Source organism: Trichosurus vulpecula, chromosome 8 (assembly GCF_011100635.1).
Source record: "Trichosurus vulpecula isolate mTriVul1 chromosome 8, mTriVul1.pri, whole genome shotgun sequence".
NCBI classification, from domain to species: Eukaryota; Metazoa; Chordata; class Mammalia; order Diprotodontia; family Phalangeridae; genus Trichosurus; species Trichosurus vulpecula.
The window spans coordinates 50453676-50479255 of record NC_050580.1 but is presented as its reverse complement, the minus strand read 5'-3'; the positions used below and the strand labels follow the sequence as shown (position 1 = coordinate 50479255).

At 42.8% G+C, this 25580-nt stretch overlaps 1 protein-coding gene across 1 annotated transcript; it reads left to right on the top strand.

Annotated features, from left to right (window-relative positions):
- The first annotated feature begins 2143 nt into the window (after window positions 1-2143).
- Window positions 2144-25578, top strand: LOC118829326 (cholesterol side-chain cleavage enzyme, mitochondrial-like). Its single transcript, XM_036736339.1, has 9 exons — window positions 2144-2673; window positions 8652-8807; window positions 13388-13587; window positions 15706-15909; window positions 16993-17153; window positions 17903-18069; window positions 18326-18404; window positions 20052-20240; window positions 24844-25578. Exons 1-9 carry the CDS (start codon window positions 2378-2380, stop codon window positions 24964-24966), a joined length of 1575 nt encoding a protein of 524 aa, XP_036592234.1. The 5' UTR covers window positions 2144-2377; the 3' UTR covers window positions 24967-25578.
- The last annotated feature ends 2 nt before the right edge of the window (window positions 25579-25580 follow it).

The window sequence follows — 25580 nt, the reverse complement described above, 5'->3', positions numbered from 1 at the left end:
GATTAAAGTGGGATAATATGAAGACTAAAAGCCAGGAGATCTGGATTCAAGTTTTGGATATGCTACTAATTTGAGGCAGCTAGGGGCTTTTGGAGACTTGTTTCTTTTATTTTTCTCAACACATGCATGACCTCCATCACATGGATGACCTCCAACACATGCATGACCTCCATCACATGGATGACCTTGAACATAATTTATTTTCAGTTTCAGGATTACAGCTCCTCATCTATAGAATGAGGGGCTTTTTAACTTTTATTTTGTCCTGGACCCCATTAGCTGTCTGGTGAACCCTGTGGGCTCCTTTGCAGAATAATATTTTCAAATGAATAAAAATACATGGGATTACACAGGACATTAATTATAATACTATTATTAGACACACAGACACACACACATAGTCACCATCTTCCAGGTGAAGAGTTCCTGGTTTATTTATGATCTTCTAGGTCTTTATTTCTCTTTAGTTAGTTATTTTTTTAAGGTATAGAAAGAGCAAAGGGAAGGCCACGCATAACCTCATGGTTCACTCTGTCCTTGCGGTTCACTCTGTGCTTAAGGTAACTTTGGTAAGCATCAATTTAATTAAACAAACATTCACTTGGTTCTTGCTACATAGAAAATCTTGTACCTGGTGCTGATTGAGGACAAAAAGTGAACCCTCCCTGCCCTCAAGGAGATGATATACTATGCTTCAGGATAAACCATGTAGACAGATCAGTGATATAAGTACCTAGTGTGATGTGAAGGGAGAGAGAGAATGCTACCCTTTCTCAGGATGAAGGGTGGGTTCATGGTGGAGGTGTCAGCTGGGCTGTGACCTGAAGAGAGATGAAGGTTCTGAAGAGCAGAGATGAGGAAGGATGGAGGGCCAGGCAGAGAGGGCTGCCTGTGCAAATCATGGAGACAGTGGATGGAGTGTTGAATTCTGGCAACAGCCCAAGATGATTGAGTCATGAGGGGGTAACGTGAGATATGGCTGGAAAATCAAGTAGAGACCAGATTGTAGGGGGAGGGCATTAAATGCCAGACTGGGGACTCTGTACTTTATCCTGGACACAATGGGTAGCTATTGAAGGTTCTTGAGCAGGAGAATGTTGTGATCAGACCTATGCCTTAGGAAGATTCTTTGGGCAGCTAAGTGGAACATGCCTTGAATAGGGCAGGAAGGGAAAAGGGAAAGAAGCAATTAAGAGGTGATGACAATAATTTACATGAGAAGCAGAATAATGGATGGAAAGGCCATCAGAGGCCATAGAGTCCCACCCCTTCCTTTGATAGATGAGGAAAGTGAATCAGAGAGAGGTAGAGAGACTGATTTGAGGTCGCATGGGCAATAGGCTTCATTGGGGAGATTTGAACCCACGTCCTCTGGCCCTGGACCCACTGTTCTTTTCACTTTGCCTTGGAGTCTTCCTGTTTCTATTAAAAACAGATGTTATAGACATTTTTAAGTTTTGCAAAGCACTTTCTGTGCATTGTGTCATTTGAGTCTTAAAAACTCAGTGAAGTAGATATTGCAGTATTATTCCCATTTTACAGATGAGAAAACTGAGGCAAATGGAAGTAAAGTGACCTATCTTCTTAATAAATGCCTGCTCTGTCCATTTATCCATGCATCCATCTACCCACCTATCCATCCATCCATCTATCCTACCATCCATCCATCCATCCAGGTTGTCTACTTTCCTACCGACCTATGTGTTGATCTATTCCATTTCTCTCTATCTCTCTGTCTTCCTTTCTCTCTGTCTCCTCTATCTCTGTGTCTTTGTCTCTGTGTCTGTCTGTCTGTCTCTGTCTCTCTCTTGCTCTCTCATATTCCACTTGTCTGTATATTCTCCTACTAGAATAGATGCTCATTGAGGGCTGGTACTATGTATTTTTCTGTAGTATCACAGTGTCTTACACATGGTAAGTACTTAATATATGTTTCTTTAATCAAATTTCATTGCTGTCTGGGTTTAGCCCTTTTTTGGGTGATTGGCTCATTGAAATGCAGTCACCCAGGTTGACTAACAGCTTGATACTTCCTTATCTGGAAGGAATGCAGGGGAGTGGAGGGGGGGGAAGGGAAGCAAAAGGGGGAGAGGGGGAGAGGAGGATAGAGGGAGAGACACATAGAGAGAGACAGAGAGAGGGTGGGGAGGGGGAGGGAGAGGGAGAGAGAGAGAGGAGGAGAGAGGAAGAGACCGGGAGGGAGAGGGAGGGAGAGAGAAATAGAGAGAGAGAGGGAGAGACAGATTGAAATCAGTGGCTGTGACAAGCTATGTAGCCTTGAGCTTGTATTATTATAAACAGTGAGCTTCCTGACCCAGGAATAGTCCTGTTCCCACTAGCAGCAGCAGCAGCAGCAGCTGCAGCAGCACCTGTGACGATGTTAGCCAGGGGAATCTCACATCGGTCAGCTCTGGCCAAGAGCCGACATTGCCTCCTTGGCTCATCAAGAGAAGATGTTTGGACACCTAGTGTCAGGAGCATGCAGCTGCCAGCCAGAGGTGGTGAGCTGAGTGCCTTCCCTCTCCGGCTGCAGGGGCCCCGGCCCTTCAGTGAGATCCCCTCAAAGGGGACCAATGGTTGGATGAATCTGTTCCACTTCTGGATGGAGGATGGCATGCATAACATGCATATTCGAACCTTACAAGGCTTCCAACAGTTAGGCCCAATTTATCGGTAAGTTAGGTCTCCAGAAAATGGAGGTAAGATAACATGCACAGGGACAGCTACCTCGGATGCCTAGAGATGGTTTTCATATGACCTTTTGTAAGCAAATTACTTTTCATCACTCTAGCACATAGGCGTTTGTTTTGTGGTTAAGTCAAATTACTTATGTTAGTGTTGTTAAGAGGGGCTGATTGGGAGCATTCTTTAATTTCCCTGATGACTTTCCAATAGGATTTAGACTCCTGGGACAGTCAGGTGAAGCCTATGAATCCCATCTTAGAATAAGAATGTTTTAAGTAATTGAAGGAAATGTCAAATTTCAGTTAGAGGTTCGTGAAAATAAAGAGAACATTTTAAAAAATCATCCGAGGTCATGGACTTCTTGAAGTGTATCCATGGACCTCAAGTTAAGAACCCTTGGCTTACAGGTTGGAGAGTCTTGGCACCCCTTCCCCACCCCTCACACACCCCTCACTAACCTGTGGGGACAGTGTCATCAGGAGGGCTGATTTTCCAATCTTTCTTGAGGCACACACACAAATGCCTTGTCCCTAACTCTGGCCCAGCCTCATGGCCCAGCCTCCCTCCTGTGCCTTGCTCTATTTCTCCTACCCCCATCCCTCAACCCTTGGCCCTCCTCTGCATCCTGGTATTTCTTTCTTTTTAACCTTTTTGCTTTGTTGTAGACAGGTCTAGTAAAGGGGAAATAAGTATAAATGGACTATGTTGGGGTGGTGGTGTTAGTGGCATGTCTCAAGGCTTGCTAAATCCTGGCTCAGACTCTCCCCTCCTCTAACCACCTTACCCCTTAGATCTTTCTCCATAAGGATAATATTAAGTAGTTACAACTCTTCCCAGGGGTTATTGATTGGGTTTCTGGGATTGAGATGAGATAATACAAATACCAGAAGCCAGGAGATCTGAATCTAAATCAGAGGCAGTTAGGTACTTTTTAAATGTGTATCTTTTATTTTGTTTTTCTCAGTTAGTGGCTAGAGTGCTGGGCCTGGGAGCAGAAAGACCTGAGTTCAAATGCAGCCCCTAACACTTTCTAGCTGTGTGACCTTGGGGAAGTCACTTAACTGCTGTTTTCCTTAATTCACTGGAGAAGGAAATGGCAAACTACTGTGGCATCTATTACAAGGAAACCTCCTGGACAGTATTGGCATGCTGTAGTTCACAAAATCGTGAAGAGTCTGATGCTCCTGAATATCTGAATGACAGAGTCATGACCTCAAATGCAGTTTATTTTTGGTTTCAGGATTGCAGAACGGGGGGCTTCTTAACTTTTATTGTGTCCTGGACTCCTTTAGCTGTCTGGTGGAACCTTTGGACTCCTTTGTAGAAGAATATTTTAAATGCATAAAAATACATAGGATTACAAAGGCAATTGATTATAGTGAAATATAATTATACATGCAGAAGAATATGGACTCCCAGGGTCAGAATTCCTGGTTTAGAGGCTCTCTCTGTCTATAATGCAATGATCCCTACCATTTGATACTCCTCAGTAGCATTTGACAAAATAAGTGTGTAATAAATGCCTGTAGACTGTCTACACTTGTTGATTCTCCAAGCATTGAGCAGGGTGTATCTCTCCAGTCTTCTGGGGTCCTTATTTCCTTTCAGTTATTTATTTCTTTTTTTGGTAGGTCTAGAAAGAGGGAAGGGAATGACACACATAACCCTGTGGTTTACTCCTTCCTTAAGGTAACAATGGTAAGCATCAATTTAATTAAACACACATTTACTTTGTGCCTACTACATAGAAAATCTTGTACCTGGCCCTGATTCAGGACAAAAATTGAACCTTCCCTGCCCTCAAGGAGATGATGGACAGGATAAACCATGTACAAGTGAAGTAACTACGTAGTGTGATGTGAAGGGAGAGAGAGAATGGTACCCATTGTCAGGATGAAGGATGGGGTCATGGTGGAGGTGTCAGCCGGGCCGTGACCTGAAGAGAGATGAAGATTCTGAAGAGCAGAGATGAGGAAGGATGGAGGGCCAGGCAGAGTGGGCCACCTGTGCATATGGATGGAGACAGTGGATAGGATATTGAATTCTGCCAACATCCCAAGATGGTTGTTGAGTCACGAGGGAGGTAATGTGAGATATGTCTAGAAAATCAAGTAGAGACCAGATTGTGGAGGGAGGCCATTAAATGCCAGACTGGGGAGTCTGTACTTTATCCTGGAGACAATGGGTAGCTATTGAAGGCTCTTGAGTAGGGGAATGATGTGATCAGACCTGTGCCTTAGGAAGATTCTTTTGGCAGCTAAGTGGAACATGCCTTGTGTAGGGCAGGAAGGGAAAAGGGAAGGAAGCAATTAAGAGGTGATGACAGTAATTCATATGAGAAGCAGGATAATGGATGGAAAGGCCATCAGAGGCCATAGAGTCCCACGCCTTTATTTGACAGATGAGGAAAGTGAATCAGGGAGAGGTGGAGAGACTGACTTGAGGTCCCACAGGCAATAGGCATCATTGGAGGGATTCGAACCCATGTCCTCCAGGCTTGGAGCCAATGTTCTTTTCACTTTGCCTTGGAGTCGTCTTGTTTCTGTTAAAAACAGATGTTATAGAAGTGTTAAGGTTTACAAAGCACTTTCTATGCATTGTGTCATTTTAGTCTTAAAAACTCAGTAGATACTGCAATATTATGCCCATTTTATAGATTAGGAAACTGAGGCAAACAGGGTTAAGTGACTTGTCCAGGGTCACAAACTAGTAAGTGTCTGAAACCAGATTTGAACTCAGGTCTTCCTGACTCCAGGCCTGGTGTTCTATCCATCGTGCCAACTATCTGACCCCCAAAATACCTAAATTGGTGATTAAACATATAGACAACTCATGAGGTAGATGAAGCTTGAGCTTGGAGAGTGGGGAGATGGAGGGGGAGGGGAGCACATGCCTTCCTCTTGAGTGACCTTGTATCTGGTTTGCAAAATGCTTTGATCTCGCAGTGAGAGAGAGAGAAAGAGAGAGAGAGAGAGAGAGAGAGAGAGAGAGAGAGAGAGAGAGAGAGAGAGAGAGAGAGAGAGGGGGAGGGTGGGGGGAGGGAGAGAGGGAGAGAGAGGAGAGATGAGAAGAAAAGAAAGGGGGGGTGGTGTGGGGAGAAGGAGGGAGAGAATTAGAAGGTATGGAGACAACGAGAACATTCCAGGCAATGATAACTTAGGTGGGGAGAAGTCTTACGCTTTTTCTCTTTCCCTTCCTTTTTAATATCTTTGCGTTTTCCTCTTCCAGTGACTGTCTGCCTCTGGCTTCCATTCCCTCTTCCTCATCCCTACTTTCCACCTTGGCATCTATTTGTCTGCCCCTCTTCCTCCTCCCCTCCCTCCTGCTTTGATACTGAGAACAAGAGGCTTTGAAGATTTTAAACCACCAAACAAATCAGCTATATTATTAATATTCAGAAACAAAGGGGGCATTGCACTGAGGTCAGAAGTGTGGATTTTTCATCCTGACCTTGAAGGTCACTTTGTTAAGGATCAAAAAGCTCTGGGCAAAAATGCTCTGGCTGTGGGCAGAACAGGATTTTTGGGAACTCTAGGGTTTGTTGTAAATAAAGGGGAAAATTTTATCAGCCTGAGAGTCCTACTAAAGGCTTCGCTCCTTCTGAAATCTCAGGGGACAGGGCATCAGGCCGTGTCACTTACTTCTCTTAACCTGAAAACCCTGGTGTGAAAGACAGGAGGTCACTGAGAAAGTGGCATGGATAGGCGGTAGAAAGCATTGAGTAATCCTCTTCACATACTCTATGGTCCAAACTGGCCTTTATGACGTTCCTCGGATAATTAATTTCATTTCTCTCTGTGTGCCTTTGCATTGGCTGTCCCTCACACCTGGAGCACCCTCCCTCCTCACCTCCACCTTTTAGAATCCCAAGTTCCCTTCAGTACTCTGCTCAAGTATCACCTTGGACTTGAGGCTTTTCCTGATTCCTTGAGCTGACAGAGCTCCCCTGCCTCACATCATCGCGTGTGTGGATATATTATATGTATTATGTATATACTTCTACATATTACATATATTTCTAGGTATTATACATTATGTACATCCTTTTATGTGTTATATATGTGCTTCCGTATATTCTATATTATGCATTTTGCTATATTATATGTGTTATGTATTATGTATATACTCATATATAATATATAATGCATATACTTCCATATAATATATAATTATACACAACGTATACATTCTGTATTATGTATATACTTCTATATACAAAGGATATATTCTATATTATGTATATACTTCCATATGTCATATATATCATTTATATACTTCTATATATGTTATATATCCCTGTATATATTTGCTTCCATATAGTATATATTCTATATTACGCATATATTTCCATATATTATATATAAAATATATTTTATATTTTTCATATTTCTATATATTATGTTTATGTTATATATTATATACTTACATTATATTTAATATATGTATATAATATAATATATCCATATATCATAATATGTATTATGTGTTATATGTATAATATATCATACATAATATATTGTAAGTGTAAGTAAGGTGGATTTTTGATTTTTCTTTCTTAGGGTTCAGTTTCCCAGGATCCATGGCCATAGCAATCTCAGTTTTCCAGGCTCACGACTTGTAAACATCTCCACCCAGCATTATATAATGATCAAATCAGGTGCTGGGTCACATAATGCTTTCACCCCTATTGGTACTAAGTCTATCAGTCACTGAGTCGTGTAGGCTTTGGCATCCTCTGCCTCTCACCAAATGAGTTGCTGAGTAAATGCCCTGTAAAGCAGATGGTCACGGATCAATGACTGGGGAACCCTCTAGTGTTGAATACACAAGATGGAATGCTGTATGTGCTTTGACTGGCCCCTATCAAGGCTTGGGGGGAATCTGTGTGTGCGTCAACCAGCCCCCATTGGGGCTTGAGGGGATTTAGAGGAATGCACAAGTTGTGCCCGTCTTGATCGACCCTATTGAGATATAGGGGTAGTTGACCCCCCTTCTCGCTGGCTCCCACAAGATGGGTGATTAGTGAATGCTGTAGGAGTTTATGCTAAGCAACCCTTGTGAGAGGACTAGATAGATTAAAGTAAGATCATTAAGCCCTTCAAAGCTGTCTTTCCTGTCTATGAATATCAAGAGTGAACCTGTCCTAGCAGCTATCCTGTGTGCTAGTGTCACTGGGCTTACATGTATACATTATATATATATATATATATATCTATATTAGATAATGTATGTATTATGTATACGCTTCTATATATTGTATAAAAAGTATATCTTCTATGTTAGGTATGTATGTCTGTATGTAATGTATATGTTCTATATTAGGTATATAAATGTCTATATGTAATGCATATATTCTATATGATACATGTCCCTCTATTATATATGCTACATATTAAGTATATACTTCTGTATATTATATATTATGTATATACTTCTGTGGGCAGCTAGGTGGCATATGGGGATAGAGTTCCAGTGTGGAAGTCAGTTTCTTCTGAGTAGTCTTGCAACATGGAAATTTAACATTGCAGGCATTCGGTGACTGCAAGCATCATATCCAGGTAACATTATTTCCACCGTAAGCCAGTTAAACCGCTCCTGTCTCCTGAAGCCCCTACTGATGCTCTCTAAAAGTGGGAATTCTAGATTCTGAGACTATCACTTTATTCACCCTTCTCTTAAAATTTGTTTCCAGTTTTAATCACTGAGTAAGCAGGTGAGGGTGAGGCTATTTGTGTTGGAGCTCTGTCTAGCAAGACTATAGTCATGTAGGCTGTTTGTTCAAGGCTCCTGCTCTAGGTGTGAGGGATTAGTTGCATGGATTGATGTTAGTTGCTGGGAATTGGGGAGTTTGGTCCTAAGACAGATTCAGTGCCTAGATTCAAACATTTAACTCTACTTACCCTAGGCCTTACGTGAAGATTTCTCGGGTTTGGCCGCCGACCTCTTGATTTCATTAATCTTTCCAGGGAGAAACTTGGCAATTCAGAATCGGTTTTTATCATCAACCCTGATGATGCTGCCTGCCTCTTTAAGGCAGAGGGACACTACCCAGAAAGATATTGTGTCCCACCATGGTTGGCTTATCACACCTACATGAAAAAACCTATTGGAGTCCTGTTCAAGTAAGTCTTTCCCCCTTGTCTTACAGACACATTCTTCCTCTCCCGATATTGCAAGGAATAGAATCAAAGACCATCTGAAGAGATGCGGGGAGTGGCCCCTCATACAATCTACAGAAGGCAGGCACTAAGGAGACCTGGGCTCTGGTCCCAGCTCTTCCCCACGTGAGCTGTGTGATCTTGGGTGTCCCTTCCCTTGACTGTGTTGGTTTTGTGAATCTACCTAATGGGAAGAATAATCCCCACTCTGTGATGCCTCAAAATGTGAGGATCAGATAAACTCACAAATGAGAAATCTTGGGAAAAAATGGAAAGAGTTACAGTAAGGTTAATGAGTGAGGCATTTGGCCATGAGGACGGTCCACATGGTAACGGCCCAAGCATCTTGATCTATCAGAGGCTGTCGAAATGCCAGTCCTGCTCTTTGTGTGTCCTCGAAGTGTGCAGAGGGCATTTCCCCCACCCTGACAGAGAGCCTGTGATTTGAACTCTTAAAGAATTTAATCTTTTCTGCTATAGCTTAATAATAATAATAATAATCATAATAATAATAATAGCTAACATTTATACAGCACCTATTATGTGCCCCAGACTGTGCTAAATAAGCACTTTGCAGTCATCTCATTTGATCTTCCTAACAGCCCTGGGAGATCGCTTCTATTATTATCCCCATTTTGCAGATGAGGAAACTGAGGCAAACAGAGGTTAAGTGACTTCCCCCACCACACAGCTAGTAAGCTTGATTACACAGGCACTGTCTCACCTCTGCTTATTGGTATGAATCTCCTCACTTTTTCTGTCCAGGATGCTACCATCACCCAGGTTCAAAACCTTGATGTCATCCTGGATTCTTCACTGTTACTCACCACACTTGCCCAGTCCATCTCTGTCTTCCCAACATCTCTTTTGTCTGTTTGTTTCTCTTCACTCACACAGCCACTGACCTAGTTCAGGCCCTCATTCCTTCTTGACGACAACAGCCCCATAATCTGTCTCTCCCGTCACTTCAATCCCTCTTCCCAACAGCTGCCAAAATTATTTTCCTAAAATATAGATCTGACCATGACCCACTCAATGACCTGTAGTTGTGACCTGTTGGCCTTAGGATCAATTATTATTTTATATTTAACTCATTTTTAATAGTGTCTTTTTTGTGTAAGCTCCTTAACAGTCATAATTATTAGTATAGCATTTATAAGTATGATTTTTAAATAAGTAAATATACATCTATTGGGAGTGAGTTCAAACTTTTGTCTTTTTAACTGATGCATTCATTCAAAGGAGTTGGAAGACTTTGGAGATAGTAGACTGAATTCCACAGTATGAATGAACAAAGAGTGAGCTGTGCTGAATTATGTTGTCTATCTGCCGCCAGGAGACAATGCCAGCTCCTTAACCTGGCGTTGAAGGTCCTTCGCAATTTTTGGTTTTGTTATTGCTTAGCTGTGCCCAACCCTTTGTCACCCCATTTGGAGTTTTCTTGGCAAAGATAGTGGAACGTTTTGCCATTTTCTTCTGTAGCTAATCTCACAGGTGTGGAAATTAAGGACAATAGGGTGAAGTGATTTGCCCACGTTCACACAGCTAGTAAGTGTCTGAGGTTGAATTTGAACTCAGAAAGAGTAGTCTTTCTGACTCCCGGCCTGGTGCTCTGTGCACTAGGGCGCCCCCTAGCTGCTCCTTTAGCAATCTGCCTCTTTCCTATATTTACATCTTTTTTTCTCCCTACTTTATTCTTTCTTTTGTCTAGTCAAATTGACATTAGCTGGATCTGGATTCCATCTTGTTCTCTCTGACTTCCTTGCATTTTTGTATGTTCTCTGTCATCTCTCATGCTTGTATTCCTCATATCACTACTGGTTAAAATTCTTCTTAAGACATATCCCCTGCTGCTTTGCAGAGGCTGAGATGTAGATGTGGAACATTGCACAGAATGCTTCAGTTTTTCAATGTATCTAGTTAGTTTGCTACAAAAAAATTTCCCTCTTCTGCTTTATTGTAAAAAATTCTTTGTTATAGGAGATGTCTCTCTGGGAGGGAATAGATTGCAGGGAAAAATCTAGGTGATGTGAAAAATGAACAATATTTAATTAAAAAAATCCTTCCCTCATCAAAGTTCAGGTTAATTAGTCAATAAGGCACCTATTATGTGCCAGTCACTGTGCTTAATGCTGGGGATACAAAGAAAGGCAACTCCCCAAAACACCCCCCCTTACAAACAGAACCAGACCCTGGCCTTAAGGAGCTCACAGTCAAATGAGAGAGACCTCATGCAAACAACTATATATAAAGAACATATAGACAGGGCAAACTGGAGGCAGCCACAGAGAAGGAAGGCACAAGACTGAGAAAAGCCTGGGAAAGGTTCCTCACAGAAGGTGGGGCTTTTGCTGAGACTTGAAAGCCCAAGAACCCAGGAGGCACAGATGAGGAGGGAGAGTCACAGGCATGAGTAACAGCCAATGAAAGTCCTGGCTTTGGGAGATGGAGTTTCTTATATGAGGTACATCAAGGAAGCCAGCGTCACTGGATTGCAGAGGATGAGGAGGGGAGTAGGGCAGAAGAAGACTGGCAAGGCAGGAAGAGGTCAGGTTACGAGGCGCTTAAAAAGTCAAACATATGATTTCACATTTGATCCTGGGGGTAACAGAGAGCCACTGGATTTACTGAATTGGGAATTTTGTGGTCATACCAAAGATCATTTGGACAGCTGAGTGGAGGATGGATGGATGGATGTGTGGGTGGGTGGATGGGTAGGTGGATGGAAGGATGGATGGGTGGTTGGGTGGGTGGATAGGTAGGTGTAAGAAGGAAGGATGGATGGGTGGGTGGGTAGATGGATGGGTGGGTGGATGGATAAATTGGTGGTGCGTGGGCAGACAGATGGAGTGGGGAGAGGGTTGTAGAAGGCAGCACAGCAGCAGGGTGGTGGCAATGTCAGAGGAGAGAAGAGGACACACATGAAAAAGTGAGAAAGAGGAGTCAGGAATGATTCCTAGGTTGTGAGTCTGGAGACTGGAGGATGGTGATGCCCTGGAAAGTTAAGGGAAGTTAGGAAGAAGGAAAGGTTTTGAGGGGAAGATAATGAGTTGAATTTTAAACATACTGAATTATCTAGGTGCCTCCTCCTTCCCTGATCCCCTACCCAAAAGCGATCCCTTATTGTTCAAAATCCCTGCAGCCCTTTGGCCAGGTGACTTCTTTGCTCATGTCAAACTATTTTTTGTATCATATTTATTTTTGTTCACGTCAACTTCCCTATTACACTCTGGAGGTCCTACTCCAAATTCCTTCTTGGGATAAGTCAGGAGTCCTAGAGCAAGGACATTTCCCCTTGAGGGTTCTCGAGGTACCACAGAGATTCTTCTTGAAGCCTAAGAGCCCAAGTGCCCATTCCAGCAGAGACTATCTTTTGCCTCTTTTTATATCCCTGGTGCTTAGCACAATGCCTGACATACAGTAGGTGCTTGATAAATGTTTATTGATTGATTGATGTATCGATCGCCAGTTATTAGGACCCCAATATTATTTGAGCAATTAATATCCATTAGCTTTTTACAAAACAATAGTTTCTGAGAAGAGTTATAAAACATTTTCCTCTTATGCCATTTTGATCTCTGCGGAGAGTGGGCTCAACTTAAAAGCAGTTAATACAGTGGTTTCTCCCCAAATTCCCTTTCAAATGTGGCTCCCTCTTTGTTTCCCTCCATCCACTTCTCTGCTTGGTTGAGTAGGTCCCTTGATATTTGGTTGCTCCCTCTAACTGGCCATTCATAAAATCTGGCAGTTTGCTGTCCCAACTTAATGAAGGTCAAAGCCAAAACTCCTCCTCTGCCCAAGAGCAGGAAAGGATGAAGGCAAAGGGGCCAAAGAATAGTGGCCCATAGTCACAGACCACTTGGTGGGCACGTGTCCAAGTGGAGAGGGCCTGAGGTTTCTCTCCTCTCCCAGAAGCTTATAGCATCTCCTCGTTCCATTGAAGCCAGGGAGGAAAGAGGATCATTATCATCCAACCAGTGCCTTTTGCATATATTTGCATTCCTGGATCAGCGGTCAATCAAAGAACTCCTCTTCTTCATGTAGCTTGCACTTCTCCCAAAGTCCACCTTGGTCTGTCCACATAAGCTTAGTGCAGCACCTTGTTCTTAGTAAGATTTTCATGGGTGTTGAATTGCGGTTCTATTACCTTTAAGTTGTACAGGTTTAGCCTGGAGATATAGTGAAGCTAGATGAGGGTTTGTTTCTTCCCTTTCTTCTTTTCCCTCCTCTCCTCCTCTCCTCCTCTCCTTGTTTTCTCCTCTTCTCTTTTATCTTTCAATCGCAAGGTGTGGGTGAGTGAGGAATGGGACAGGAGAGCTGAAAACAGGGAGAAATGTGAATGACGGTGATTGGAATTCCCTGCAAGGGAATCTGGTGGGAAACCCTTCTCCAAGGGCCCGTGCACAGAAAAGAGGGATCAGAGCCTCTGGCTTCTCTGACCTCGATGGGCAGAGTTGTAACACCATGGTTTGCTTCATTACCTTCAGCCTCTTCTCCCAAGAACACTGGGATTTCTTATCTTCTCTGTTTTTTTTCCTTCTCAGGAGCTCTGAAAGCTGGAAGAAAGATCGGATTTTCCTGAACCAGTTTGTGTTGGCTTTGGACTCAATGACCAATTTTGAGCCCCTTCTCACCCCAATTTCAGAGGACTTTGTAAAGAAGATTTACAAAGGGATTGAGAGGAGCAACCAAGGAAAGTTCACAGTGGACCTCAGTCAGGACCTGTTTCGATTTGCTTTTGAGTGTGAGTAAGGTCTGAGTGAAGTAGGGTCTTAGCAATCAAGGAATCAATCAATCCACATTGATTAAGTATCTGTTATGGGCCAGGCACTGTGCCTTAGCACACTGAGGATACCAAAACAGGCAAAAGATAATCCTTGCCCTCAAGGAGTTAATAATGTAATGGGAGGGGCAACATACAAACAAACTACACAAAGGATAAGTATCTTGTGAACTAATAGATGCTGCAATGGGTAGTGTGCCAGGCCTAGAGTCAGGAAGAACTGAGTTCAAATTCAGCTTCAGGAGCTTATTAGTTGTGTGACCCTGGGCAAGTCACTTAACCTCTCTCTGCCTTGGTTTCCCCATTTATTGATAAGAATAGCACCCCATTCCAAAATGGTTGTGAGGTTCTAATGATCTTGAGGGTACCAGATGAGGATGAGTGGGCAGTGGTGGTGGTAATCAGAATAGGAAGAGCAGAGACATAGGATTTACATATTCAGCTTCTGTGAGATTTAAATCTTGTCAAACTTTAATGCACTATATCAATGGTAGCTATTTTAAAAATGGCATTTGGAGATGGGGTCCATGGGCTTCAATCAGATTGCCAGAGGAGTGTGTGATCCAAGAAAAATGAAGAACCTCTGATTTAGAACATAAGAAAGATACTTGCTATTACACGGAGAAGCCTAGGGCACAAACTCTGATGAGATCAGCAAATTTCATGCATGTAGCCTAATCACCAAGGTCATCATCTCGCTCTTAGCACAAATGTGTTCACTTGCCTCCTTGTATCCCAAGCCTGATTCCTGGATAGAGGGAGCAGGTAGCCCAGTTGGGGTGTGTAGTCAGGAAGGCTCTGAGTTCAAATTCTGCTGCAGATGCTTATTAGCTGTCTGACCTGAGCAATTCACTCTGCCCGACTCAGTTTTCTTAATTCTAAAATGTAAGAGCACCTACCTTCCAGGTTTGTTGTGAGGAGCAAATGAGATACTATTTGTAAAGCACCTAGCACAGTGCCTGGTACACAGTAGGTGCTTAATAAGTGATTGTTTCCTTCTTTTCCATCCATGGAATCTCTAGATCAAAGTTTAGTGACTTCTCTTGTATAATTTCAAATTGTTCCCCAGAATCTTTGAACCAGTTTGCCAAACCACCAACAATGTATTAGCATTCCTTTAAGCCTTTAACCCTGAGGCTCAGAGAGAAGAAATGATTTAGGGAGGTAGGAAGTAGTACAGAAGGAAGTGAAGCCCAGCATCTCTTGTCTTTGAGTCCAGTGTGCCATCAATCACACGATTTTGTGAGTCCACAGAAAGGTGCTAATAAAGAGATCAGCCTGATTATGTCTATACTTCATCATTCAAGTTAAGCACCCAGCCTTCCTTCCAATTAGCAAAGGGGTAAACTAGGGACGGGCAGCTCTGTGCATAGAGCACCGGGCCTGGAGTCAGGAAGAGTCATCTTCCTGAGTTCAAATCTGGCCTCAGAGACTTACTAGCTGTATGATCCTGGGCAAGTCACTTTACCCTGTTTGCCTTAGGCGAGCCCCAAATGGAGTCACAAAGAGTCAGACATGACTGAACAACAAAACTAGGAAAGGGTTAGTTGATGTATTATGGTTTAATTAAGTATGGTTAATAAAATATCAGCTAATTATACCATTACTCATGGCAGTCATTCCATTAGGTGCTTTTGCTTAACTGTTTTTGGGAAATACATTGGGAGTTTGGAGAAGCATCTTTTGTGTTAATTGCAGTTAATAAAAGCAAGTTTTTAAAAGGCTGATTCTCTTTACTGTCTCTGGGGCCCTTTCTCCAGGTGTACGGTAGATACCCAGTCCTCACTATTGCTCCAGATGCCTCCTTTCCCCATATTCAGGATATTAATATTATAAAATTAATTTCCTAAAATACTCTTTGTAAAAGAGAAGTCCCCCATTGGTTGTCTTCTCTCACCTAGTCACTTGTACTCCATTCTGGTTGATTTAACAAAGAATAGCATGTTTAACAAAGTGTGTAAATGACCTTGAGGGTGTAGGCAGGATTCCAGCGGGAGGTCAAGGAGATTCCAATGATCTGAAGCTCTCAGCAAGGCCACAAGTCAGGCATACTACAGGCTTTGATTTCTGGTCCCACAGCTATCTGCAACATTCTGTTTGGGGAGCGTCTGGGACTCCTAGAAGATTTTGTGGACCCCAATGCCCAGAAGTTCATCGATGCTGTGTATACAATGTTCAAGACTAGCACTCCCATGCTGAACATCCCTCCAGAGCTGTTCCGCATGGTCAGGGCCAAGACTTGGAGGGACCACGTGGCCTCGTGGGATCTGATTTTTGAGCGAGGTGAGCATCTGCATTCTGAGTATCCTTTTGGGGTAACCAGAGGAGCTAGCCAGAGCTGGGAGAACCCAAGGAAAGAGCAAATGTGCTGTTTGGTCAATTTCCCAGCTCTCACCTGGTGGGCTGAAGTGATTGTTTAAGGACCTCTAAGTATCTGACAGAGAGTGGGGGCAAGTGGCATGCATGGAGGCCGCACCCGGTAGAAACCTGGAGAAAGAATGCAAAGGGCATCACCACAGAAGAGTGTGTGTGTATGTGTGTGCATGTGTGTATTACACTGTGCATGTAGCTACGTATACATGTGGATTGTGAATATGTGCACAAAGGTATACATGTGTATTACACACATATGTATTGTGCAAGTGTGTATGATTACATATGTAGACATGTCCATAAGCATGTGCATTGTGCCTGTGTCCATGTACATCATTGTGTGCATGTGTAGTTACATGTGTACGGGTGTGCATGTGTATATGGGCACACATGTGCAGAGGCAGTTTATTGCGCATGTATGTAATACCATGTACAAAGGCACACAAGGTTTGTACACATGTGTACACACACTTACAATGGATGTATATGTATATACATGTGCAAGTGTGTACATGAATGTGGTGTGAAAAGGATAGTATTTGGTTACACCAACATGATTTCTAGGCACCTTTAGCAGAAGGCAACGGCCGCCTGAATTCTGAAATCTGTCCCTGGATTTGAGAAGTGAGGTACAGCCAATGAATAACTGCCTACTCTTATAGGAGCACGTTTCATTAGCCCTTGAGATAACATTAACACCAACAGGCTAGCAAGATGACAATGATGCATTTGTAGAGTATTTTATCCTTCCTCCAGCTTCCCTAAAGACATTGATGTAAATAAGATCTAGAAATGCAGTGGGAAGTGAAGGTGATCAAATGGTCAACGGCCTCAGCATGACTGGAACCAGTTTCCTGACTCCCAATGATGAGTTCTTTCCACTCCAGGCTCCCCTTAGACTTCCTCAGTCTTCTTCATGTTCCTTCACCAACCCTGATGTCTTCCATGCAGAGAGACTCCATAATGTTCCCTTTCTTTCCTCCTGTCTCTCAGCTGAAGATTATGTACGGAACTTCTACCAGGACCAGAAAATGAGATCAGGAGGCACTGAGTGTTATCCGGGTGTTCTCTACTGTCTCTTACACAAGAATACCATGAATTTTGAAGATATCAAAGCCAATGTTACAGAAATGATGGCAGGAGGAGTAGACACGGTGAGGATGAAGGAGGAAGAAAATATGCATTTGTTCAATGTCTACTGCATGCCAGGCACTGTGCTGAGCATCTTACAAATATTGTGGATAAAGGCCAAAATGAGGAAGGCCCATTTGTAGGGTGGTAGGGTGTTGACCTCAGCAGTTTTTTGGGGGGCAAGTTGGAGTTTGTGTCCAAAGGCCATGCCCATCTATTTAGCCCAGTAGAATAAATAGAGCCCAGGGCTGAAGTTCAGAAGTCATGGATTCAAGCCTCGCCTCGGACATTTTCTACATATGCCAATATTCAAGCAAGTTACCTCTCTGATCCTTGGTTTTGATGTTTGCACGCAGAGGGACTGGGATCCCAGGCCTCCCTCTCTCATTGGATTATTGTACAAAGTGAGGTAATATAAGTAGAAGCTGGAAAGTTGTTTACAAACCAGAGATTTTTGTAAAATTTAATGCTGTAGTGCCAGAGTTAGGGCTCAAGGTGTCTCATTAAATGAGGGCCACTGGAGACCCCCACAGTTCCCTTTTACTGGCATGAGATGTAGGAGCCTGATTTATTTTGCTTGGGCTGACAGTGACATGAAATTTTCCCTTAAGAGTGTGTGTATATGTTTGTGTTGGGGATGAAGGTGTGAAAAATTGGTCTTGGATCCTATGTGATGGTAATCATAGACAGCTTTTTATGTGAGCCTAGACATCTGGGTTTTCTGGAGCAGCTGGTAGGGGACTTCACTTTCTTCATCCAACTCTCAACTCAGACAGCAATGACCCTGCAGTGGTGCATGTATGAAATGGCTCGGAACCTAAAGGTACAAGATATGCTTCGGGCTGAAGTCCTGGCTGCCCAGCGAGATGCCCAGGGAGATGTGAAGAAGATGCTCAAATCAGTTCCACTTCTCAAAGCTGCCATCAAAGAAACCCTGAGGCAAGCCCATTCCTGTCCTGGGGAATTCCTGCTCCATTTCCCTTTCCCTAACCTCCCTGCATGTGCAGTGAGAAAGAGGGGGATGGAAATAAATGACAAAGTAGGAACACATGTGGTGGCAGCTAAAATGGGAAGAAATAGGAAGTGGGAATGAGGAAATAGGAGGAGGCTGGTCAGTTTCTGGGTCGAATTTCATTCTTGAGTTCATGATCATTTTCAGGACTTGTGGGTGTATTCTCTATCTCTTCTCTTTCAGGTTACATCCCATAGCAGTTACCCTACAAAGGTACCTTCCATCGGATTTAGTTCTCCGGGATTACAGGATTCCCGCCCAAGTAAGCCCTCAGACTAGTTTGCAGGCATTCCTAGTCATGAAGAAACTAGCGAGACCACATTTTTGTTTTCTCACCTGTAATCTGGAATGGGCACCAGGAAAATGACAGTTTGGGGACTTGGTTGGGTGGTGGTCAATGGCCCTTTTCCTAGAAGGAGAGGAAATCACGGAAGGATTCAGGCTTTTTTTTTCTTATCAGAGGTGGGCAGAAGCCAACCCCACATAGCCTGAGGATTGCAGGGTTGTCTCCATCCTGAGCATTGTTCATACTTAGTAAGCCTTCTTCCTGAGCCGTTGTGACAGGTGCCTGTGATTTCTGAATGAGCCTATTCACTTGTAGTTACCTGCTTATGTCTCTTTTTGTCTCTTTCATATCCAAATGCTTGTATTAAATGTTTGTATGGCCCTCTTTGTGCTGTATGGGGCAATTTAGTGTATGGGGTCTTTGCCCTAGAAATGCCAAGGGAGATGCATTCACAAAGAAGGGATAAATACAGGCAATTAGAAATATCCAACCCATATTATACGTGACTTCATTCCGAGAATGAATGCGACTTTATTAGGGCTTTTTTAGCGCACAAATTATATTTCTGTTTGGCGTTAGGGAGTCAGGCTCAGAAAGTAGACTTTCATGTACTAAGGGCTGTCATGTGGATGGCAAATAGATAGAGAATTGGACTTAGATTCAGGAAGACCTGAGTTCAAATGCTGTCTCAGACATTTACTGGCTGTGTGATTTCAGGCAAGTCCATTAAACTTTCTCAGCTTCAGTTTCCTCATCTGTAAAATGGGAATCATATTAATATCTCCCTCATGCGGTTATTGTGAAGATCACATGAGATAATATGTAAAAGGCTTTGTAAACTGAGAAGTGTAATTGTTATTATCATTATGATGATGGTTATTGAAAATCACTAAGCTAGAAAATCAACTAGCCTTGGGAACAGAGAGCTAAACAGAAGTACAATACATGAAATGACTAATGGACTTTATTTGGTCTTTAGTGTTGGCACATACATCATCACATATACTAGTGTATAATTCATTCATTTCACATTCAAAAATTAGGTACTGCTGTGTATAATGTATTGGATGACTGTGACCTAGGGGAAGGTAAATAAACAATGGTTCCTGCAGTCAAATAGCTCCTATGCAAAGAAATCCATTTGTGCTTTGGGTTGAAGGTCTGGGAGTGAGGTGGGTATTTAATGAGGAATTTGATATTTTGAACTTTCAATCTGAGGGTTAATAAGACTGTCCCTTTGGCCACAGTAAGGAGCAGGGTTCCTCCTGGGATGGAAATATCAGCAGTCGCTCCTTGCATTAAAACACTGCTTTACACTTTGCAAAGTTTCTTTACAGTCATTGTCTCATTTGACCCTGGGGTGTGGGGATTGGTCTTATCCCCATTTGAGAAGATGAGGAAACTGAGGTCCAGAGGTGGGAAGTCATTTGTCCACGGTTCCATGGGCAATACCTAATAGAGCTCAGTGTCTCCTGCCTCCCTGATTAGGGTTCCTGAGCTAAGCTTCCAAATGCCTCCATGTGATACTTCTGGGATTATTGGGGCACCAGCAGAACAGGCTGTCCTGTACACTCTACGTGGGTCTGATTCTAGTCTACTCTCTCTCTCTCTGTCTTTGCCCAGACACTGGTCCAAGTTGCCATCTTTGCCATGGGAAGGGATCCTAACATCTTCTCCAACCCAGAAAAGTTTGACCCCAGCAGATGGCTCCAAGAGGACACCTACTTCCGGGCTCTGGGCTTTGGCTTTGGTCCTCGTCAGTGCCTTGGGAGGAGGATTGCGGAGTTGGAGATGACTATCTTTCTGATGCATGTGAGTATAATAGTGCTTAGGGGAGAAGAGAGGGAATCTCATTAAGAAGCCCAAAGTCCCTTTCTGCTCTGGATCCACTCACGATTCCTGCTAATTCTCAGGAGGAATAAAGTCTGTGCTTTGGAGACATAGGCCTAAAATGTGAGATGAGGTTGTTAGATTGCAAGAGGTTTTACCCACAAAGAAGGCTCCCTCTGTACCCACAAGGGCAAACAATGAGAGCTGATTTTGAGACCAGGAAAGTAGACTGATGAAAGCATCAGTGACCCAGGTGGGGCATTGTGGACTCCAACTCCCTGTTCCACCAGTCTTTCTTTCCTCTTAGGCTGCCTCCACTGGCTTTTCTGGGTCTCAGGTCATAGGTACTTGTGGCTGGGAACCTAAATTGAGACTTGCTGGGATCGCAGTAGTCTCTGTCTGATAGTGGTATGAGAACCACCTCTGGATATGAAGGTGTTGGTTAGGGGGATGGGCAGGTTTAGTGTGTGTGGCAGGGGTCTGTTCTCTGAATCACTGGAGATTGAGCTTTGGCCCAGGGAGATGGAAAGATGGCAGGAAGATTAGAATGTTTTCTCCTACACTGGCGTACCAGTGCACCTTACTAAATTATCTTTTTCTGGGGCAGAGGCAGCTCCAAGGTCATTATTGCAAAATTGTATTTGGAACTTGAAGGAGTCTTAAGGATGGTCTAGTCTGAGGTGTTAAATAGGAGAGGAGGAGGGCCTGCAACATTTTTGAATGTGGTTGGGACCAGACTAAAATATAATTGGGAATTATTTAACAAAACAAATAAAAATAAAAGAGAAGATAAAGAATGTTAGTATGTGGTTTTCTAAGTCAACATTCAGCCTACAAGGATCTGTAGGTATTATTTGGTGGCTCCCCGTTCTATTTGAGTTTGACCCCATTGGTCTAGTCCAATTTCCTAGTTTTGTATCAGAGGAATAATCCCTCTTTGCCCCCATGCTCCCCCCAACCCATCTTTCCATCACCATTCCCTCACCTCCCAGGACACTACTGGTAAGCCTTTCAAGATCTTTGTGTCTCTTGCATCTCTGCACTAATTGCCCATGGACAAGGCAAGAAGAAACACTGTGAACTCTTCCAAGCTCATATATATATATACACCATCCTTTTTCCACTTTGGCCGTCCCCCTCCAGCTGTATTCATTTCCACAGAATGTGTTGTTTTCTCCTTGGGGACTTGCATTATAGAAACCATTCCGGAGAGACCAAAGAATTGCACAATGGTAGTATTTGAGGCATGAATGGAAGACATAGTTTGAACCAATGACTTTCCTTGAGGGTCTCAAATAACTCCTGGGCAATTTCCTTTTTTGAGTTATGTATAAAGCCATCCCTCCTCTGAAGTCTCCCACCTTTTCTTTATTTCTTTTTTTAAAATTTATTTAATATATTACGTTTTCAGCATTGATTTTCACAAGAGTTTGAATTATGAATTTTCTTCCCATTTCTACCCTCCTCCCCCGCTCCAAGATGGCATATATTCTGGTTGCCCCATTTCCCAGTCAGCCTTCCCTTCTGTCACCACACTCCCCTCCCATCTCCTTTTCCCTTACTTCTTATAGGGCAAGATAAATTTCTATGCCCCATTTCCTGTGTATCTGATTTCCTAGTTGCATGCAAAAAAGTTTTTTTTGAACATCTGTTTTTAAAACTTTGAGTTCCAAATTCTCTCTCCTATTCCCTCCCCACCCACCCTCCCTAAGAAGGCAAGCAATTTAACGTAGGCCACATGCATATCATTATGTAAAACCCTTCCATAATACTCATGTTGTGAAAGACTGGCTATATTTTGCTCCTTCCTAACCTATCCCCCTTTATTGAATTTTCTCCCTTGACCCTGTCCCTTTTTGAAAGTGTTTGTTTTTGATTACCTCCTCCCCCATCTGTCCTCCCTTCTATCTCCCTCCTCCTTTTTATTTTCTTCCTCCTTCTTTCCTGTGGGGTAAGATACCCAATTGAGTGTGTATGTTATTCCCTCCACAGGTCCAATCCCATGAAAGCAAGATTCACTCATTCCCCTTAACCTGCTCCCTCTTCCCTTCCTGCAGAACTGCTTTTTCTTGCCACTTTTATGTGAGATAATTTACCTCATTCTATCTCTCCCTTTCTCCCTCTCTCAATATATTCCTCTCTCATCCCTTAATTTGATTTTTTTAGATATCATCCCTTCATATTCAACTCACCCTGGGCCTTCTCTCTCTCTCTCTCTCTCTCTCTCTATATATATATATATATATATATATATATATATATATATATATACATATATATATACACATATATATAATACACACACACACATACATACACACACACATATATATATATTCATACACATACATACATACATACATGTATATTCCCTTCAGCTACCCTAATACTGAGGACTCATTAATCATACACATCATCTTTCCATGTAGGAATGTAAACAAAACAGTTCAAATTTAGTAAGTCCTTTGTGATTTCTGTTTCTTGTTTACCTTTTCATGCTTCTCTTGATTCTTGTGTTTGAAACTCACATTCTCTATTCAGCTCTGGTCTTTTCACTGAGAAAGCTTGAAAGTCCTCTATTTTATTGAAAGTCCATATTTTGCCTTGGAGCATGATACTCAGTTTTGCTGGGTAGGTGATTCTTGGTTTTAATCCTAGCTCCATTGATCTCCAGAATATTGTATTCCTAGCCCTTTGATCCCTTAATGTAGAAGTTGCTAGATCTTGTATTATTCTGATTGTATTCCACAAACAATTCCACAATTGTTTCCTTCTGGCTGCTTGCAGTATTTTCACCTTGATCTGGGAGCTCTGGAATTTGGCAACAATATTCCTAGGAATTTTCTTTTTGGGATCTTTTTCAGGAGGCAATCATTGGATTCTTTCAATTTCTATTTTACCCTTCGGATCTAGAATATCAGGGCAGTTCTCCTTGATAATTTCTTGAAAGATGATATCTAGGTTCCTTTTTTAATCATGGCTTTCAGGTAGTCCAATAATTTTTAAATTATCTCTCCTGGATCTATTTTCCAGGTCAGTGGTTTTCCCAATGGGATATTTCGTATTGTCTTCCACTTTTTCATTCCTTTGGTTCTGTTTTATAATATCTTGATTTCTCATAAAGTCACTAACTTTCACTTGCTCCAGTCTAATTTTTAAGGTAGTATTTTCTTCAGTGGTCTTTTGAACCTCCTTTTCCATTTGGTTAATTCTGCCTTTCAAGGCATTCTTCTCCTCATTGGCTTTTTGGAGCTTTCTTGCCATTTGAATTAGTCTATTTTTTAAGGTGTGGTTTTCCTTAGTATTTTTTGGGTCTCCTTTAGCAAGTCATTGACTTGTTTTTCCTGGTTTTTTTGCATCACTCTCATTTCTCTTCCCAATTTTTACTCTACTTCTCTAACTTGCTCTTCCAAATCCTTTTTGTGCTCTTCCATGGCCTGAGACCAGTCCTTGTTTTTCTTGGAGTCTTTTGATGTAGGCTCTTTGACTTTGTTGACTTCTTCTGGCTATATATTTTGGTCTTCTTTGTCACCAAAGAAAGATTCCAAAGTCTGGGTTTGAATCTGAATCTGTTTTCATTGCCTGACCATATTCCCATCCAACTACTTGGCCCTTGAGTTTTTCGTCGGGGTATGGCTGCTTGTAGAGTAGAGAGTATGTTGTTCCAAGCTTGAGGGGTTGCACTGTTGTTTTCAGAGCTATTTATATGCAGCCAGTTCTGCCACACCAGCGCTCTTCCTCCCCAAAGAACTGCCAAGGTGTACTGGACTCAGATCTTAAGCAGGTTCTACCCTCCTGCCCAGATCTGCCACTTCACTTAATTCCTCCCACCAGGTGGGCCTGGGTCCAAAAGCAACTGCCCCTGTAGTTCTGTAGCTGCACCTCCCCCTCTGCCCTGGGGGCTGTGGCCAAACCGATAACTCTTTCATTCTGTTCCGGAAGCTTTCCCCACTAACCTTCTCTGTTGTCTTTGGTCTTTGTGGGTTGAGAAGTCTGGTCACAGCCACAGCTCACTGATTCGGGGTGCCGGGGCCCGCTCCGCCTGGCCCCTGGTCTGGCCTGTCGTGGCGCAGCCCATGGTGGGCTCTGCTAACCCCCCTCCCAGCTCTGGGCAATAGACCTTACCCAATGACCATCCAGGCTGTCCTGGGCTGGAGCCCTGCTTCCCTGTGCTATTTCATGAGTTCTGCAGTTTTTCTCTGTTGTCTTGGTGTTTCTGGGTCGAGAAGTCTGGTAACTTCCACAGCTCATTGATTCAGGATGCTAGAGCCTGTTCTGCCCAGCTCCTGGTCTGGTTTGGACAGGCAGGGCTCATGCTGGGCTCTGCTCCACTCCGCTCCCAGTTCCGTGTGCGATAGATCTTACCCAGCAACCATCCAAGCTGTCCTGGGCTGGAGCCCTGCTTCCCTCTGCTATTTTGTGGGTTCTGCAGTTCTAAAACTTGTTCAGAGCCATTTTTTGTAGGTTTCTGGAGGGATGTGGAGGGGAGCTCAAGCAAGTCCCTGCTTTCCAGCTGCTGGGGCTCCGCCCCCTGATTTTTTTCCTCCCATCTTTTCTATTTAGCCTAGTTCTTTCTTCTCTGCAGATTCTGGAGAAATTCAAGATTGAAGTGCACAAGCTTTCAGACGTGGGGACCATCTTTAATCTCATCCTGGTGCCTGACAAGCCCATCGTGTTCACCTTCCGGCCCTTCAAGCCCCAGCTGTAACACAGAGAAACAGGACTCCTGTTTATTTGTTACACAGAGAGTCTGGAGATAAAAGGGGAGGCAGATCCAAGCAGAGACATGGCAAACCCAAGTATATAATGTAATGGTTTGTCTTGGCCAAGGAAATTATTCGCGTCTTTATCTAGGGTAGGAATTTTAACCTTGAGACTGAACTTTAAAATATACATACATACATACATATATATATATATACATATGTATACACACACATGCACATATATATATATATATATATGTATATTTGGAGAACTACATTTCAATATACCTAGTTTCCTTTTGTAATCTTGTGCATTTTATCCAATTAAAAACATGATTCTGAGGAGTCCACAGGTTTCATGAAACAGACAAAAGTGTTCCATGACACAAAAAAATTAAGGATCCTTGTGGCCTATGGATTTGTCTGCTCCTATGCCCTATCTTGCTCTGGAGAAACATCCCTCAATCCACTAAAGAAGGTGGGTAGAAGCCTCGTTATTGGATTCATTTGAGATGTCACTCTCCTTTCCCTTCATTTTTGTCAATTACAGATATGACTGGAAGGAAAACAATAAAAACTTGTAATATCTAAACTTCTCAAAATGTCCGTTTTGTAA

Excerpts from the sequence above, each read along its gene's own strand:
- LOC118829326 (XM_036736339.1), top strand. The coding sequence starts at position 2,378 with ATGTTAGCCAGGGGAATCTCACATCGGTCAGCTCTGGCCAAGAGCCGA. Across the intron at positions 15,910-16,992 it reads GGATCTGATTTTTGAGCGAG|CTGAAGATTATGTACGGAAC; the intron begins GTGAGCATCTGC and ends CCTGTCTCTCAG. Across the intron at positions 18,405-20,051 it reads ATTACAGGATTCCCGCCCAA|ACACTGGTCCAAGTTGCCAT; the intron begins GTAAGCCCTCAG and ends GTCTTTGCCCAG.